The 17550-nt window shown below is 37.2% G+C and overlaps 1 protein-coding gene across 10 annotated transcripts in view; it reads right to left on the bottom strand.

Moving 5' to 3' along the window:
• Positions 1–17550, bottom strand: part of TENM1 (teneurin transmembrane protein 1) — a 3105198-nt gene that overhangs the window by 208677 nt on the left and 2878971 nt on the right. For all 10 annotated transcript variants that reach the window (XM_074277949.1, XM_074277947.1, XM_074277946.1 and 7 more), the window contains 3 exons: positions 16330–16431; positions 13923–14117; positions 10776–10976 (listed from right to left, as the gene is read on the bottom strand). In XM_074277949.1, coding sequence (XP_074134050.1) covers positions 10776–10976; positions 13923–14117; positions 16330–16431 — 498 coding nt within the window. The remainder of the gene's footprint in view (positions 1–10775; positions 10977–13922; positions 14118–16329; positions 16432–17550) is intronic.

Genomic DNA, 17550 nt, shown 5'->3' with positions numbered 1-17550 from the left:
CCCTTCTATATCATGACTTTCTCTAACATGGGTTCAGCATAACAGATCAAATGGGGATTTTTTGGGAGGTTTGGTGGAAGCCATAGATGACACACAAAAGCCAAGAGAGGACATGGAAAAAGTTTAGAGACTCAGACATGCAAAAATATACGTATAGTATGGTATACTATCAACACATTTTAATCTGTTGATACCATAATGTTGTTGTTTTAAATCAGGAATGCTTAGAAGGCCTCTATTTCATTAAAGTCCACTTTCCCCTTAATATAATCATACTCAGTTTTGCTGGGTAAGCTATTCTTGGAAGTAGGCCCATATCCTTTGCCTTCCACAATGGGGTATAAAGTTCTCTGCTCCTTTATAGCGGTGGCTGTGAAATCATATATGATTCCAAGAGATTCCTTGGTACTTGAATTCTTTATTTGGGCTGCTTATGGTACTTTTTCTTTAACTGACAACTCTGAATTTTGTCTATAACATTCCTAGGGGCTTTCATTTTGGGATTTATTTAGGCCAAAGTTGCCCACTATATCCAGGGCTATCTCCAGTTATTCTGATCTCTCTCTGGCCACTGGAGCCAAATGGCTCTGGAGGGGAAAGCTTTTTTCTTTTTTTTATATTTTAATAGTTTTTATTTACCAGATATATGCATGGGTAATTTTACAACATTGAAAATTGCCAAACATTTTGTTCTAATTTTTCCCTCCTCCCCCCCCCCCCCCAGATGGCAGGTTGACCAATACATGTTAAATATCTTAGAGTATAAATTAAGTACAATATATGTATACATGTTTCTGGAGGGGAAAGTGAGATAGGTGACCTTGCACAGCCCTCCCTCACTTAAATCCAATTCACTCGAATCACCTCCCTGATGTCAATGGGCCTCTTTGAGAAAGAAAGGCAAACAATAAGAACAAGAACAGCTTTTCCTTCTGATTCTAAGAGATATGGTCAGTTTTGTAATTTTCAAAAATATATTGTCTATGAGATCATAAATAGATTAGAGGAACAGAGAATAGTCTACCTCTCAGACCTGTGGAGGAGGAAGGAATTTATGACCAAAGGAGAACTAGAGATCATTATTGATAACAAAATAGAAGATTTTGATTACATTAAATTAAAAAGCTTTTGTACAAACAAAACTAATGCAAACAATATTAGAAGGGAAGTAACAAATTGGGAAAATATTTTTACAGTTAAAGGTTCTAATAAAGACCTCATTTCCAAAATATATAGAGAACTGACTCTAATTTATAAGAAATCAAACCATTCTCCAATTGATAAATGGATCAAAAAGATATGAAGACAATTTTCAAATGATGAAATTGAAACTATTTCCACTCATATGAAAGAGTGTTCCAAATCACTACTGATCAGAGAAATGCAAATTAAGACAACTCTGAGATACCACTACACACCTGTCAGATTGGCTAAGATGACAGAAAAAGATAATGATGAATGTTGGAGGGGATGTGGGAACACTGGGACACTGATGCATTGTTGGTGGAATTGTGAAAGAATCCAGCCATTCTGGAGAGAAATTTGGAACCATGCCCAAAAAGTTATCAAACTGTGCATACCCTTTGATTCAGCAGAGCTACTACTGGGCCTATATCCCAAAGAAATACTAAAGAAGGGAAAGGGACCTGTATGTGCCAAAATGTTTGTGGCAGCCCTTTTTGTAGTGGCTAGAAACTGGAAGATGAATGGATGTCCATCAATTGGAGAATGGTTGGATAAATTATGGTATATGAATGTTATGGAATATTATTGCTCTGTAAGAAATGATCAGCAGGATGAATACAGAGAGGTTTGGAGAGACTTGCATGAACTGATGCTGAGTGAAATGAGCGGAACCAGGAGATCACTATACACTTCAACAACAATACTGTATGAAGACATATTCTGAGTGAAGTGGAAATCTTCAACATAAAGAATATCTAATTCACTTCCAGTTGATCAATGATGGACAGAAACAACTACACCCAGAAAAGGAACACTGGGAAGTGAATATAAACTGTTAGCTCTACTGTCTATCTACCCAGGTTACTTATACCTTTGGAATCCAATACTTACCGTGCAACAAGAAAATGGATTTACACACATATATTGTATCTAAGTTATACTGTAACACATTTAATATGTATGGGATTGCCTGTTATCTAGGGGAGTGAGTAGAGGGAGGGAGGGGAAAATTTGGAAAAATGAATACAAGGGATGATGTTGTAAAAAAAATTACTCATGCATATGTACTGTCAAAAAATTATAATTATAAAATCTCTCTCTCTCTCTCTCTAGGGTCCTTTTATAGGGTATCAGAGTGCCAGTGGTTGTTAAATTTCCCCCACCATGAGCTATTTCCTAGACCAATCATTTTTTCTTTATCTTTCATTTTCTCCTTTTTTCCCTAGTCTTTTTGGTCTCATTCAAATATTTCTTGTATTTCTCTTAAATTCAGTAGCTCCTTTCAAAAGCTTAGGAAGTTTGTTATTTGAGTAAGGTTTTGTACAAAATATTTTAACTTAAAAAACCTCTTGGAATATCTCTTTTAGGAATTCTGAATTTACACCCAAGTTACTGTTTTTCTTTGAGGTTTGACTTGTAGGTATTTTTAGAGTTCTTTCTTCTGGGTATGTGTCTTGAGCATCCCTGTTACAATATCTCTTATTCTTGTGTTTACTTGTTCTCTAGTCTACTTCATGACTTTGGATTTAATGATAAGGCTAAGCTTTGTGCATTTCTAGAGGGAAAGTCTGGGTTGTTCTCATTGATACTTTCTTGGGATATAGATTGCTGGGTTATTCCAGGATTTCAGGGACACCACAGCTTTAGAGAATACCATTCCAGGAAAATACATGTATACAAGCGTAGGTAAGCCTGTTTCTGGGCATATGTGATGGGGGCCATCTCCTCCCCTCCACATATATCCCCAGAGCACAAGCATATATCCTCTGACCACTTCCCATTGACCACGATAACTCAGAAATTCATAGTTTATAGTGACATGGATTCTTTTGATTGACTGCTGAACTGGCATTTTAGGGACATACTAATTTCATCAGTCCTTGGTTTCCTCTTCCTTCGAGTTTCAAAGGGCAAGGCCATTTTTCTGAGCTATTCAGACAGTTTGGTGGGAGCATACTTCTCCCACCTGGCAACAGATCACGAACTCATTCCTGGGGCTTCCTTCCTTTTGTGCCTTTGTTCCTTTAGTACAGGGTCTTGGGAAATCTTCAAAAGCTGCTGGTATTGGCCTTTTCTGGGGTGCTACAGCAGCAGGCTAGCAGTTTCAGAAGGAAAAGCAGCAGAAACTGATGGGCCAATGAGGAAAGATTTGCCTCCAAAGAGGGTCCACTTGATTTTGATTGGTCGGTGTTCAGGGGAGGTGAAATGTAAAGTGTCTAATTAGTAGCTCTAGCAAAAGAACTGCTTACAATTGAAACTTGAATAGTCTTATAAATATTATTAAATATTATTTATTAAAGAATAAACTCTTCAGTTATGAACTGAACCAGTTACACCCAGCAAAAGAACTCTGGGAGATGACTATGAACCACTTCATAGAATTCCCAATCCCTCTAATTTTGTCTGCCGCCAACATTTTGGATTTCCTTCACAGGCTAATTGTCACCTATTTCAAAGTCCAATTCTTTGTGTACAACAAAACAACTGTTTGGACATGTATACATATATTGTATTTAATTTATACTTTAACATATTGAACACGTATTGGTCAACCTGACATCTGGGGGGGGGGGAAGGAGGGGAAAAATTAGAACAAAAGGTTTGGCAATTGTCAATGTTGTAAATTTACCCATGCATATATCTGGTAAATAAAACCTATTATAATAAAATAAAAAAAATAAGCTCTTTATTGTATTTAGAGAATCTAATTACAGAAAGGGGAAATGGCACGGTTGAGTCTGGCAAATTGAGCACCAACACCCAAATCTCAGTCCAATACTAAGTACGGGAACATTTTATTTTTCTCTATCCCACAATTATCGAAAGACATTTTGGTTCACTGTTCAAATCATGACGTCTAAATGAATTCTCAGCATCAGGCTGTGTACTTTTATCATGCCCTTCCATGCTCAACCACAGATAATTTTCTTGCCATGCAAATGGCAACCTATTGAATGCAATCTTTCTCCCTGATTTGGAAAACACCTGAAAAGCTTTCATGTATTACAAAAGCCAGGCAGCTTGTGTGGCAGCTGAAAAGCAGTAACCTCTTAATTCCAACTTATCAAATTGTCACCAATTAGAAGGCATTTTTGCTCTCACTGTTAATGATAGGATAAGCCCCATGATGTGCACTGTGTGGGAAAGACAAGCACAAATCTGGCTTTTAAAACAACTAGCATTTGATGTGCAATATACTACCTGTCTTTACTACACATGTAGCCCCATGGTCAACAGGTGACACATCCCCTCATGCTGAGAAAAGTTCTTTTGGAAAAAAAGGGATTTAAAAAAAATTTGTCCTAGGTTCTTTTCTCACTTAAAATACAAGAGAAATGCAATGGTGACAGAATGTCATTATTGCAAATCACTAAACAGAGTGATGTTCCACTTGGCGTTCACTGTCAATTTCTGCCGTTAGCCTTGCCCACTTGACTCGCCATCAACTTTCAAAAGTTTGCTTTTCTGCTGTATTCTAACTTTCTATAATCAGCTTCATCACCTGAGTTAAAAGGTTTAACTTAAGAACTATTTTGTCAATCATTTTCTATGTAGGATTTGAATGTATTGAATCAAGCAAATTAGAAATAATCCATGGTTCATTCTTTAAGGCACAGCAGTGAAAAAGCAATTCTACTTCAAAGGATTTGATCACACGCTGACATCATTTGGACATGGACACAAAGAAGCTGAAGCCCCTGTGAGTATACTTTGTTTTCATGTATGGAAAAAGTAAATGATGCAAAATCTTAATAATATGTGCCATATATGGTACATCTCTTGCTTGACATATGAAGCTTTTCTGCTGAAGTTTCAAGAAATGTTTCTCTTTTAATATTATGGATATGTGTTTTTGTTCAGTGCTTTGAAAGATCCCAAAGCAAATCCCAATGTTTTTAACTCTGGTATTCTATCAGTGATACTATAGGACTTCAAATAACTAAGCAACCCAACTTCAAAGAATCCAAATTAGGAGTCATCCAAAAGGCAATGGACACATGCATGGCTTATGTGCCAATTGTGCAAAAGATGCTAAAGAGAATTGTGAATAAAAGCATGCCAGTCATGTTGCAAGAAATGAATAACCTATGGACAAGCTAGATGATCCACTGGCATCCACTCAACATCAATTGATCCTTTTTTCCCTCCCCTTTAATGGCTTTTCTATTTAATTTTAAAATTTTAATTTATTTAATTTTTTTCTCAGATTTCAGTTCCAAATTCACCCCTTCCATTTAGTCCCTCCCCCAGCACTTACAAATATAATGACCAAGGTTAGCCTTGGAAAAGCGATGAATAAGTGCACCTTCCTTCTTTGGAGACATGGGGTTGAGATGGAAGGGTAATATTGTATTTATTAACAGACATAGTCGATGCTTTGCTTCCTCTTGGTAAATTGTTCTTTTCCTCTTTCTTTGTCTACTTTGTTATACAAAGTGGCTCTCCAGATAGGAAAAGGGTAAAGGTAAGGATATATCGAACTGGAGGCAGCACAAGAACAAAAGATATCAATAATTATTTTTAAACTGAGAGGCTACCTCATAGAATCAGAATTCCAGAATGCCTGGGGTGTCAAAAGGGACTTCAGAGGCCAAGCCTTTGCTTGAAGATGTCCAACAAAGAGGAATTTACTACCTTTCAAAGCAGTCTATTCCACTCTTGGAGAGATCTAACTGTTCCAAAGCAAAATTCCTGAGGGTAGTGGAGTCTTGCTTGCAGGCCCTATGTATTCAATTGTTTATTTGTTTATATTCTCAGAGTCCTGCACATAGTAATTTTTTGAATCCCATTGGGCAGACTTTCCCATGCCAAAAGCTGCCTCTTTGCAACACATATTGTTCCTTGTTCTACCCTCTGGGGTCAAGCAGAATGGATCTAATTCCTCTTTCACATGGCAGCTCTTCCAATATCTGAACACAGCTATTATGTACTCCCAAAGTGTTTTTTTCCTTCAGGTTAAATCGAGATATGCACAGACCAGATTCATTTGCACAGTGTATCCAAAGCATATTCCGGAAAATAATCTAGAACCTCCAGTTCCAGGTTCTCAGTGTAATTGTATCACGTAGCATTCTTTCCTTAAATATGCTCAGTTTTAGTGATTGTGCACATATCAGAAGATGTACTTATGAATGATTTGAGGGATACTGAAATACTTGTCTAGAACTAGGCTTCTTTATCAAACGACACAAGTGACCATACTATTATTGCAACATGCAAAGTAAAAACAATAAAGTGCAAGTACTGATCAATGTAAATGGTCTAATCAATTTCTGAAAACTATAGGAAAGAGAGTCGTGTGTGAAAGACATGGAGAGCCAAATGAAAGGTTTTAGATTGTTGGCACAGTCAATAATAGGAAGACAAATGATGTTTTTTCCCTCATATGATCCTTGAATTATCAAGGAAATAGTTTCCATGGCAACAATAGAACATCCTCCTCTAATTATCTACTTTATTAGTGGATGCATATCATCTTCCACTAGGGAACACTAGGCAAAACTTAATGAGACATTGTCATAATGAAGATATATCTATAAAATGAGATTTCAAAACTGGTAAAGACAAAACAAAAAGGTGTGATATCACTGAATGTCATAATGAATGCCTTTAGAAGGAGAAAACAAATATCAATATGATTTCACCATAAATGATATGGAATAAAAGTTATAGAGCCTATGGGCTATTCTAAATCATTGTCAGTACATGATTAGAGCTGATCCAGGATCTCGGAGCTGTGAAAACTCATTCCTCCCCAAGTTGTTGATAAGATATGCAATGTCCAATAAGGCTTAGTAAATTTACCCCAAGTCACTGCACTAAGAAGCAGTATATTTTAGCCCTAGGAGAGTGACTTAAAGGTATGAGAGTCTTCCAATGAGTTCTTTCGGGCATGGAGATGGGCTCCATGTTGGTGGTGTCTTATGCAAAATTGGACTCTAGAGAACCTAAGGTTTATGCAAGCTATTTGGACAAAGGAGGCTCTACAGATCTCTTCAACTCATTACGATGTGTAAAGTGTCAAGGAAGTGACAAACTGGGAAAACATTTTTACAGTTAAAGGTTCTGATAAGGGCCTCATTTCCAAAATATATAGAGAACTGAATCTAATTTATAAGAAATCAAGCCATTTTCCAATTGATAAATGGTCAAAGGATATGAACAGACAATTGTCAGATGATGAAATTGAAACTATTTCCACTCATATGAAAGAGTGTTCCAAATCACTATTGATCAGAGAAATGCAAATTAAGACAACTCTGAGATACCACTACACACTTGTCAGATTGGCTAAGATGACAGGAATAAATAATGATGAATGTTGGAGGGGCTGCGGGAAAACTGGGACACTGATGCATTGTTGGTGGAGTTGTGAAAGAATCCAACCATTCTAGAGAGCAATCAGGAGTTATGCCCAAAAAGTTATCAAACTGTGCATATCCTTTGATCCAGCAGTGCTACTACTGGGCTTATATCCCAAGGAAATACTAAAGAAGGGAAAGGGACCTGTATGTGCCAAAATGTTTGTGGCAGCCCTTTTTGTAGTGGCTAGAAACTGGAAAATGAATGGATGTCCATCAATTGGAGAATGGTTGGATAAATTATGGTATATGAATGTTATGGAATATTATTGTTCTATAAGAAATGACCAACAGGAGAAATACAGAGAGGCTTGGAGAGACTTACAGGAACTGATGCTGAGTGAAACGAGCAGAACTAGGGGATCATTATACACTTCAACAATGATACTGTATGAGGATGTATTCTGATGGAAGTGGATATCTTCAACAAAGAGAAGAGCTAATCCAATTCCAATTGATCAACGATGGACAGAATCAGCTACACTCAGAGAAGGAACACTGGGAAATGAGTGTAAACTGTATTTTTGTTTTTCTTCCCAGGTTATTTTTACCTTCTGAATCCAATTCTTCCTGTATAACAAGAAATTCAGTTCTACACACATATATTGTATCTAGGATATACTATAACATATTTAACATGTATGGGACTGCCTGTCATCTAGGGGAGAGGGTGGAGGGAAGGAGGGGACAATTCAGAACAGAAGTGAGTGCAAGGCATAATGTTGTAAAAAAATTACTCATGCATATGTACTGTCCAAAAAAAGTTATAATAATAATAAAAAAAGACATGCAAAGTGTCAAGGAAGTAGGGAAAGGAGAAAGTTTTTTTTTCCCTCCCAACCGTATGGCTATTTAACTTCTATGAATGACGATGTTAGTTATTTGTGGATATGAAGAGGATAAATTGATCCAAACAAAGTTTTAAGAGATAAGGGTTCCAAAATCATAGGTGGTAAGAGATCTTAGGCAAGTCTTTTCTCTGTCTCAGTTTCTTCAGTTTCTGAATGTTAGACTTTGATTATGGTAATAATACTAATTCAGAATTTTAAAAGCATCATAGACTAATAACAATTTAGAATTAATAAAACTGATTTCTTTATTATAATTCAGTGAAATTGGTAGTGCAAGGATTCTGTCCCTATTTTTCCAGGACATCTAGCTCCCTTCCATTTGTAAAATACAATGATTCTTTTTCCTCCTTCCTTGTGTTTTCTCTCCTTCCACTTCCCTGAGATTTAAGTAACATATATGTAATCTGGGGAAGAGGATATAGCCAATCATATCACTCCTGTCTTCCAAAGAAATTTTTTAAAAAATGTGTCTCACAGAGGTTCTTGAGCTGGTTCTATCATATATGCAAAAGAACCATTTCTAAGCTAGTTATCTCACATGTGAACAATTGTGACAAGCATTTGCAAAAAAGTCCATCTGGAGGATGTGTCAATATCTGTTGCACAAGAAGAGGAGGTGGAAAATTTCTATAAAGGCCTTCCAAAATCAATCAATATATGTTTGGTTTAAATACATGGTGATTTCGATGGAAAGGTGACCATCGGAAAAATATGAAAGAAATGAGAAATTACAGTTTAGGACTAAGATATGAGCAAGACTCATGCTTGTATACTCTACAGAAGAGCCATGCTTATATATTAGGAGCACTTTCCTCAAGAAGTGGTGATGACATGTGAACAAGGAATAATGAAAAGGGAAACTGATTATATTTTAAAAGGCAGGAAATTAATTATTATTAATATGGAAGTCACATTCGAATCCATTGTCAAGGTACAGTCAAATCATTGACTAGTTAGAGTAAAGATCAAAATCAAAAGCAACATAAAAGAATCAGAGCAGGAGAAGATATGATATACAATTGTTCCAACATGATCTTTACTCATTGAAATAAGCTACTGACACTGGAAAATAAGAAAGGGATAAAAGGGGAGACATTTACACTAACTATAAACACTTCCTAGGGAATTTTAATGCATAAATATCAATCGCCAAAATGTGGAGACCAAATGAGCCTATGTAACAATTTGTCTTATACCTATTCCGCCTCTTTGTCAAACAGAAGATCCATTGTTTCTGAAATATAACAAGTAAGGACAATACTGGTTTCAAATATAAACTCATTTACAGCATCTTACTACAGAGGATAAGGGAATCCCCTTATAAAAAGTATCCCTTCATAAAACAAATAGTAGAAAAAAATATATATAGTAAATATAAATAATATATAATATATATAAAATATATATATTATTTTATATATAAAATATAGTAAATATAAAAAATACAATAGTAGGGAAATAGTAGAGGGAAGAATTTACAGAAAGCCTGGAAAGAAATTCAATTACACTTGGCCATCCTATGAATAGTTAAGGATGGAATTATAAAGAATAAACAAACAAAAATGAAAAAAAGGTTTTTAAGGTCTTGGTAAACTCTTTTCTTTATCAATCAGAATATAGTCCCCATATTTGGACTCTAATATCAAATCTCCATTGTGTTGTGTGACCAAGTAGAAATGGTCCCAAAGAAAATAGTTGAGAAGAGCATTTGAACCATTCCAAGTATACTCAAAGGAAGACCACGCTACAGTTAACACAATTTGGAATTCTCACAGTATCTGAAAAGAGAGAAGGGCTTCCCAGTTGAACCTCACAGATAAATATAATACCATATGTTTATTTTTCCATCTCTAGGAAATCTTTTGAGAATAAGCTACATATATATTAAGGGGATCCTTCACTAAGGTAGAAGAAAGGGACAAGAAAGCTCTGGCAAATATTCTCCAGGAGACCAAAGCTTTCAAGTTTTCAGGTAATTGAAAGGTGGTACAGAGAATACAAGATCCCATGCTATTTGTTGTACATCGGCTATCACCAATGTCCCTCCTGTGTGTATCTAAGAATCTTATACAGTTCCTTGAAGGAAATAACAACAGTAGGGACCTATTTGATGACCTCTTGATCATCTTCGTCTGAATACCTGCTAGAAGTACAGTTGTGGGAAATGACCAAGATCTCTCAGAGAGAACCCAGCAAGAAAAGAGAGGGCAGAATTTCAATAATGAAAACTATCACATAAAATACAGGCAACCAGTGTATTGTAAAACCTAATGAATAAGATACCAGACCACACATCACCTTTGCTTGGAGAAATCCCTGTCTTATAGAACAATTAGATCTGGGGGATGTAGGGTGGGAGGAAACAATGAAAATGTACCTGTAGAGCAGTCGGATCCTGTCCACTTGGGTTCACAGCTGCAGACTCCGGCATCCAAAAGGAAAGTCCCATGTCCTGAACACTGCTCTTGACATACAGGAAGAGGAGTTTCGCAGTTGACTCCTCCCCAACCGGTGGAGCAGTGGCATTCGCCTTTGACACAGATGCCATGGCTGGAACACATTGGATCCAGGCAGTCCTCTGAAGGACACAAGAGAAAGAAAAAAAGAAGAGCAGCTGTGGCCAGTATAGCTAAGGAAAATGAAATCGACATGCCCACACTGATTGGCTAATATGATAACAAGAACGTTATTTTAATTAGGCAATACAATGATTCATGCAAACACTATGTGTTCAAATCAGTCAGATTATTAACACTTAAAAAATATGGGAGGCTATCATAAAGGTTGCAACCTAAATGGAGAAGAGGAGGAAACCACACATATGTTGTGAGAAATTGTGAAGAGTTGTGGAACATCTGTTCCCCATATACAAACGGGTGGGTGTAACAGTGTCACTTTTCAATGTGAATTCCCTAGTTTTATAGAAAGAGCCTACGGGCTTCTGAGAAATCATTGCTTTAACCTTTCTTCAACTAGAATCATAGCTCCCAGAAGGAAGGAAAAAGGCTTCTGTTTGACATGTGGAGATGTATATTAAAAAAAAAAAAATGACTCCTCCCTCAGTAGACGCTAGATATTTCGGCTTTTACACGAATGTGCACAAAGGCAGTGGTTCCATTAAAAACTCATTTGCTCGTTAGGAGACTCTCGCCCAATCCTGCATTCCCAAACTGAAACCTCTTCCATTCCGTGGTAGTGTTACCTGTACGAGGGCACAGTGTTTTCGTCATCTCAGCTCACATCACAGGCACAAATTCCATTTGCTCCACGTCCTCCAAGCCTTTGAGGTTTTGTGGCACCTTCTACTACATACGTGTATCTCTTTTACCTGGGAAGTTCCCATGCTTGCCTTGGGGATATAAATTGCTTTGTGCTTTGATTATGGGTTACCATTCCATATAAAAAGAAAAGAGGGCTTTCCAAGTTTCTCATTTACTATAATTAACCTAACTCTCTAGCTAGAAGGCCTATATACCTGGAGGGGTCATTTTTCTAGAGAAGACAACAAATTTGAAGAGTTCCTGCTCAATTCTCCTCATGACCGGCGACAAGGTCAGCACAGTTAGGTGCAGTCTGCGGTTATGGAGTATAGCACATCTAAGTGGCCTACTTAGGTTCCAAACCCTGACCCTAGTTAGCTTCATAAACATCACACTCTATCTTGCTGAGCTAATCAGGAAATCACTCCCAGGGGCCACCCCTGATTTGTGCTCTGTAATTTAACAGTCGCAACAACTTGGGGGCTGAAAGCTCAGCTCTATTCAAGATAGCCATGACTATTATTCAACAGGAATCATTTGGCCCATTAATCTGCAGCATATAATATGGCTATGAAGGCCTCTTATCTTGCCTGGGTTATTCTGTACTCACAAGATGCCAAATTGTATGAAAGAAACAGGAGAAGAGCACTTTGAATTAGTGACAAGTCTGACCTAGAGGATGTTCTAAAAGAAAAAAAAAACAATTTTATTGCTTTCAAGTACACACAAGAACTTGAACTTAGCTAATATATTGTTTTGCCTAGCAGATCCTTACGGGACCTGCTTTAATCAATAGATGTGATTGATAGAGTTGGTGTTCTAGTTAGCATGAATGATACTTTTATGTGTTTCTATTGCGTTTACAAATTTTGTAACCTTGGCTACATTTTAAAAGCTCCTCCTGTAATCTTGCCTAAACCATTTATTTTCTTAGCAAACTCTCCTTTTGTGTAGATAATAAAACAGTAGAGTGGAGTCCAGCCCCTGGTTCAAAGAACATTAAGTTCCAAACTGATGATTTACCTGAAATATACTTAAATATGTCTTCTCATGGTATCATCATGGAAATCTCAACCCCATTCTGAGACATCTAAATGGATGGATCCACGTGCATGCAACATCCGAACTAGACTTTTAGTTGAAAAATTCTGTATGTGTTACAAGTACATTCATTCATAGGATCCATTTTATAGGATTGTCAATTAAGGGCTGGAGGGGCCGTTCAGAGGTCTCCTAATCCAATACCTTGATTTGGTAGAGGAAGAAAATGAGTAGCTCGCCTAAAGTCACACAGGTAACAAGTGACAGGGCCAGGATTTCAGCTAGGGCAGGGAGGTGACCTTGGGTCTTCTGGAAGTGACCTTTAGGCTCTTCCTCAGTAGCAGTGCTTCCTTTCCTAAGTCCATTGCTATAGGGAAGATGCTATCTCCATATCCATTGTTAATGGCTGGTAAGTGGCTCTAGTCTTCCTAACTCCTGGAGGAGAATGTGATTAAACCCCTTTCTGCCGTGTTATAGTTTTAATGAGATCTCTTCAAAAAGCAATTATAGCATATTTTAGGCGGCCTCTTTTCTGAACTACAGTTGTGATGAGACAATCTCCCATGGCCATGATTTAATATTATTTCTGAAATTGGTCATTTCTGAGAAAAATGGCATGGAAAAAAGTCCAATTACTTGTAAACACATTATTTTCTAGTGTATTTTCCTTAAATGACAAAATAAACTGAAATTTCAAAATGTTTTTTTAAAGAAAAGATTCTATGTGGTAAATTGTAGTCTAGACATTTTGTTGTAACATTCCCAAAAAAGATAATTATGAATCTACAGACACAGAAGTCAATTTGTAACCCAAGACATGAAAAAAATCTCATGGGAGACCTCAGAACAGAAGTGACTGACTCATCTAGGGTCATACAGGTGAGTTGTGGGTAACAGGGCAGAGTCCTTATGCCAGGCTTTGATTTACTTTACAGGAATATGTGTGAGGACATGTTTTATAAGTAAAATATTGTTCAAATTAAGAGTACTGAAAATGGGAGGAGGGAGGTCACTATAAATTGCTAAGGAGCTATGTATAATATGCACTCTGCTTTATATGTCATATTAAAGAATGGAAATTAGAAAGGAGAATGAGGTTTTCCTCCTCTCCCTCCCTCCAATAATCCTGAGAGACATTTGCTCATTTATGGCTCACAAAAAACTACGTAAGGCCTTCAGGAAAGGTATAAAATTGAAGCAAGAGAACAAGAGAGGGCCCTGACCTTCTTCACAGACTTCGCCTTTGTATCCTGGCATGCAGATGCAGACTCCCATGATGCAGGTGCCATGGCCAAAGCAAGTTGGGTCGATGCATTGCTCCTCAGGAACATCACACTCTGGTCCTTTCCATCCATTCCGACAGACACAGTGTCCTTTCTCGTACTCTCCATTTCCACCACATAGCACAGGGCATGAATCTGAAGGTTAGCAAATGGAGTTGTAATGTTCTCTTAATGCTTTCAAATTCTCCAAAGAGCAAATTAATATTGATTCTAGTATAATATTTCAGGCAAAAGTTGGTCCTATTTATGGCTTACACTTGCTTAAATAGAAACACGTTGATGATTACAAATACTGTAGTCATTTCCTTTTAGGAGGAATTGCATTGCATATTTAGTTCTCGCCTATATATTAATAGTTGAAACAATTTTCTTTTTTTTTTCCTGGATTGGTTTATTATATAAATCCTAATCTGTCTCCCTGCTTCCACTATAAGTGGGTCTTGCTTTTGAACAACATGAAATACAGAAATGGAAATTCATAAAATAAAATGTTTTCTTCTATATTATCTCTATAATCTTCTTCTGCTACTACTACTATTACTGCTGCTGCTGTTGCTGCTGCTACTACTACTACTATTAGTATTACTTCTTCACACTTTATAGAACTTTAAAGGTTTTACCAAGTGCTATACCTATGTTAGGCATTTGGTCCTCAAAACAACCTTTCTTTTCAGGTAGGAGCTATGATTATCTCCATTTTTACAGATAAGGAAGCTGAGGCTCAGGAATGTCAAGTACTTGCCTAAGGTCACAGAGTTACTATGTGACTAAGGTAGAATGTGCACCTACTTTTTCCTAATTCCAAATCCAGCTAAACTTGGTCTGGTGTGGTTTCCTCATCTATAAAATAACATCACCAACTTCATAGTGTTTTTACGGTGATCAAATGAAATGTACTTTGAAAACTACTTAGGAAGCCATGAAAAATACCTTGCTCACCTTAAATCACTAAATGTTAGCTATTATTATTTATTAATACTATACCATAATAAATGGTTAATAATAAATAAAAATAATAAAAATAAAATACTACCTTGTAACAAGTTAAATATATTTAGAGATTATTCATTAGTTGACCAAAAAGCAAGGAGTTAGCTGGGCATGGATGAGAGAGAGGGAAGAATAGGCAGCAATCCAAAGTGAAAAGTTGGATGCCATGCATGGCCTAATTAGAACACCCAAAAAGTCAAGAGAAAAATTCCATGCGCCAAAAAAACAAAAACAAAAACAAAAACCCAAACCAAAAAACAACAAACAAACAAAAAACCAACAAACCTGCTTTTGATTTATTTGTAATTTTTCAAAAGTTCATTTAGAACCAACCTTAGGCCAATTACAACAGGTGAAATTTATCTTCGATTGTCTTCCACATCCTCTTTGTGAGCCCTTCCACTGCCTCCCTCCCTACCATCCTTTATGCATTGGACAACTTCCCCAAGTCCATTGTCATTTTTTCCTCTCCTATAAAAATCTTCTATGAATCAATTCTTTGATATTAAAGTATTAAGACTTATCCATAGGATTCTCAATTTGAATTCAGAAGGGACCACAGAGGTCACCTACTATCATTCCCTTCACTTTATTCATAAACAAACTGAGGCACAGAACGGGCACAGACTTGTCCAGAGTTAGAGAATTAGGAAGTTGTCTGTGGAAGGACTGGAGTATGCCATTTTATCCACTATTTCACACTTCCTTCTGGAAAAATAAGTGATAGGTTGTCACTTTTAGGGGCATCGGCCTATCAGTGGAGATGAAACTCTTGCCTCACTTAAACTAGTAGGCCCCCATCCATGGGCTCCCCAATAGGCCAACCATGTCATACTGTCCAAGATGAAGAAGAGCTAACTGCTCTTAGTATGTTGTTCTAATCTTAAGGAGAACGCCAGCAAACTATGAGAGGTATTATATACTTCTACTGTGATACCTACCTTTCAGGATTTGTTAGGAGGATCAAGAGAGATACCGTCTGTAAAGTACTTAATACAGTGCCTAGCACACAGTAGGTGTTTAATACATGCTTATTTTCTTCCTTTCCCATTCCTCCTTGCATTCACTTTCAAGGAATGAGGAGAAGAGTGAGTGGTTTCCCTTCATTAGTCCCCATTCAAAGGGTTGGGGGTCCTTGGTTGATTACAAAGTAGTCATTAAGCTCCAACTGTGAAATTTCAGGTGTCAGCAGGCTGGGTGTGAAAGGAGGGAGTCTATCTATAAGCAGCTAACTACTTATAAAGCCTCCTTGTAAGGTCAGCCATAAGCATATTTATTGTATAAATTAGCTATGTTTGCATTCTCCAATAATGTTTATTTCTTCACAGTCTAATAGAACACAGAGTAAATTTATTACCTCTTGCGCAGTCAGGGCCAAGGAATCCTGGGAAACAGTGACAGTGGCCGGAGATACACTCCCCATTTCCATTGCAATTTGTAGAGCAGTCATCCATTATTTCTGTAGAGAGGCAGAAAAACAAACCTGAGGACCCTTCTATGAGGTGTTCGGTAATTATATTTTTCAATTCATGCCCATGAATAGTAGGCATTAAACCAACTCTGCCCCTCAGGGTTCCTGTGCTTTGATCTCTCACTGGACAACAGCTCTAGAGCTGGGATGACTTCAGAAGCCGTCTCGTTCAACTCCGTCATCACCCAGTGAAGGGAACCGATGCCCAAAGGGAGGGAAAGGCATTGGCTCGAGGTCACCCAGGCAGAGAAGTGGCCATGTTATGTTGTAGGACACATGACTCCAAATCCAGCATTGCTGCCACTATTCCATACCCTCTTCCAGGAAAGCCAAGATAGCTCTTAAAAACAAAATAAGCTCAAAGATGGATCCTGAAAAACACAAGATTCTTTTGTCTACTTTTCACTTTCAGGTAAAGGCAAATAAAGTTGCTTTTCAAGCAGATTAGAATAGTTTATTTTATTCTGACTTTAAATATCACAGCCAGTATTCCAACGCCATTAATAAATGACAATGGAAGGCTTTTAAAGTAAGTGTTCATGTTAAATTCACCACTGCTAAAAACCATCAGAACTGAAGTATTTTGTTGGGAAATGTCCTCATTAATGTAAATGCTTATTCATGCCATGCTGTTGACTTCCTTTAAATCTGTTCTTTGAGGAACAGGTTTTTGTGGAGTTGAGTTCTGTCAGACACAAAATGCACAGTGAAGGGGCTTTTATTGTATCATGTAAATAATCTGAATATTGAGGGCCAAAGTTTCATTTAAAAACGCAAAAAATCAGTTCAATCGTATGTTCATCAAACATCTCCTATGTTCAGGACAACTGAACACAAGACCAGGGTTAAAAAATTCTAAAAAGGACCAGTGATCTCATCAGAGTACAGAACACTTAACTACAATTTCATACGTAAATCCCAAGAAAGTACATGAGGTTGAGAAGGGTTATGAAAATTGTCCAGGCTCATACGGCTGATATGTCAGAGGTGGGATATGAATTCAAGTCTGACTTTTCAGCTTGACTCTTCCCGATGGTACACTACAATTCACAAAAGATGAAATAAGGTCCAGAACTCGCCTTCATAGAGTTTACAGTCAAATAGAGA

The sequence above is a fragment of the Sminthopsis crassicaudata genome, chromosome X, assembly GCF_048593235.1.
Source record: "Sminthopsis crassicaudata isolate SCR6 chromosome X, ASM4859323v1, whole genome shotgun sequence".
Classification (NCBI taxonomy): domain Eukaryota; kingdom Metazoa; phylum Chordata; class Mammalia; order Dasyuromorphia; family Dasyuridae; genus Sminthopsis; species Sminthopsis crassicaudata.
The sequence above is the reverse complement of the archived record's forward strand: the minus strand, read 5'-3'. Positions and strand labels throughout refer to the sequence as shown.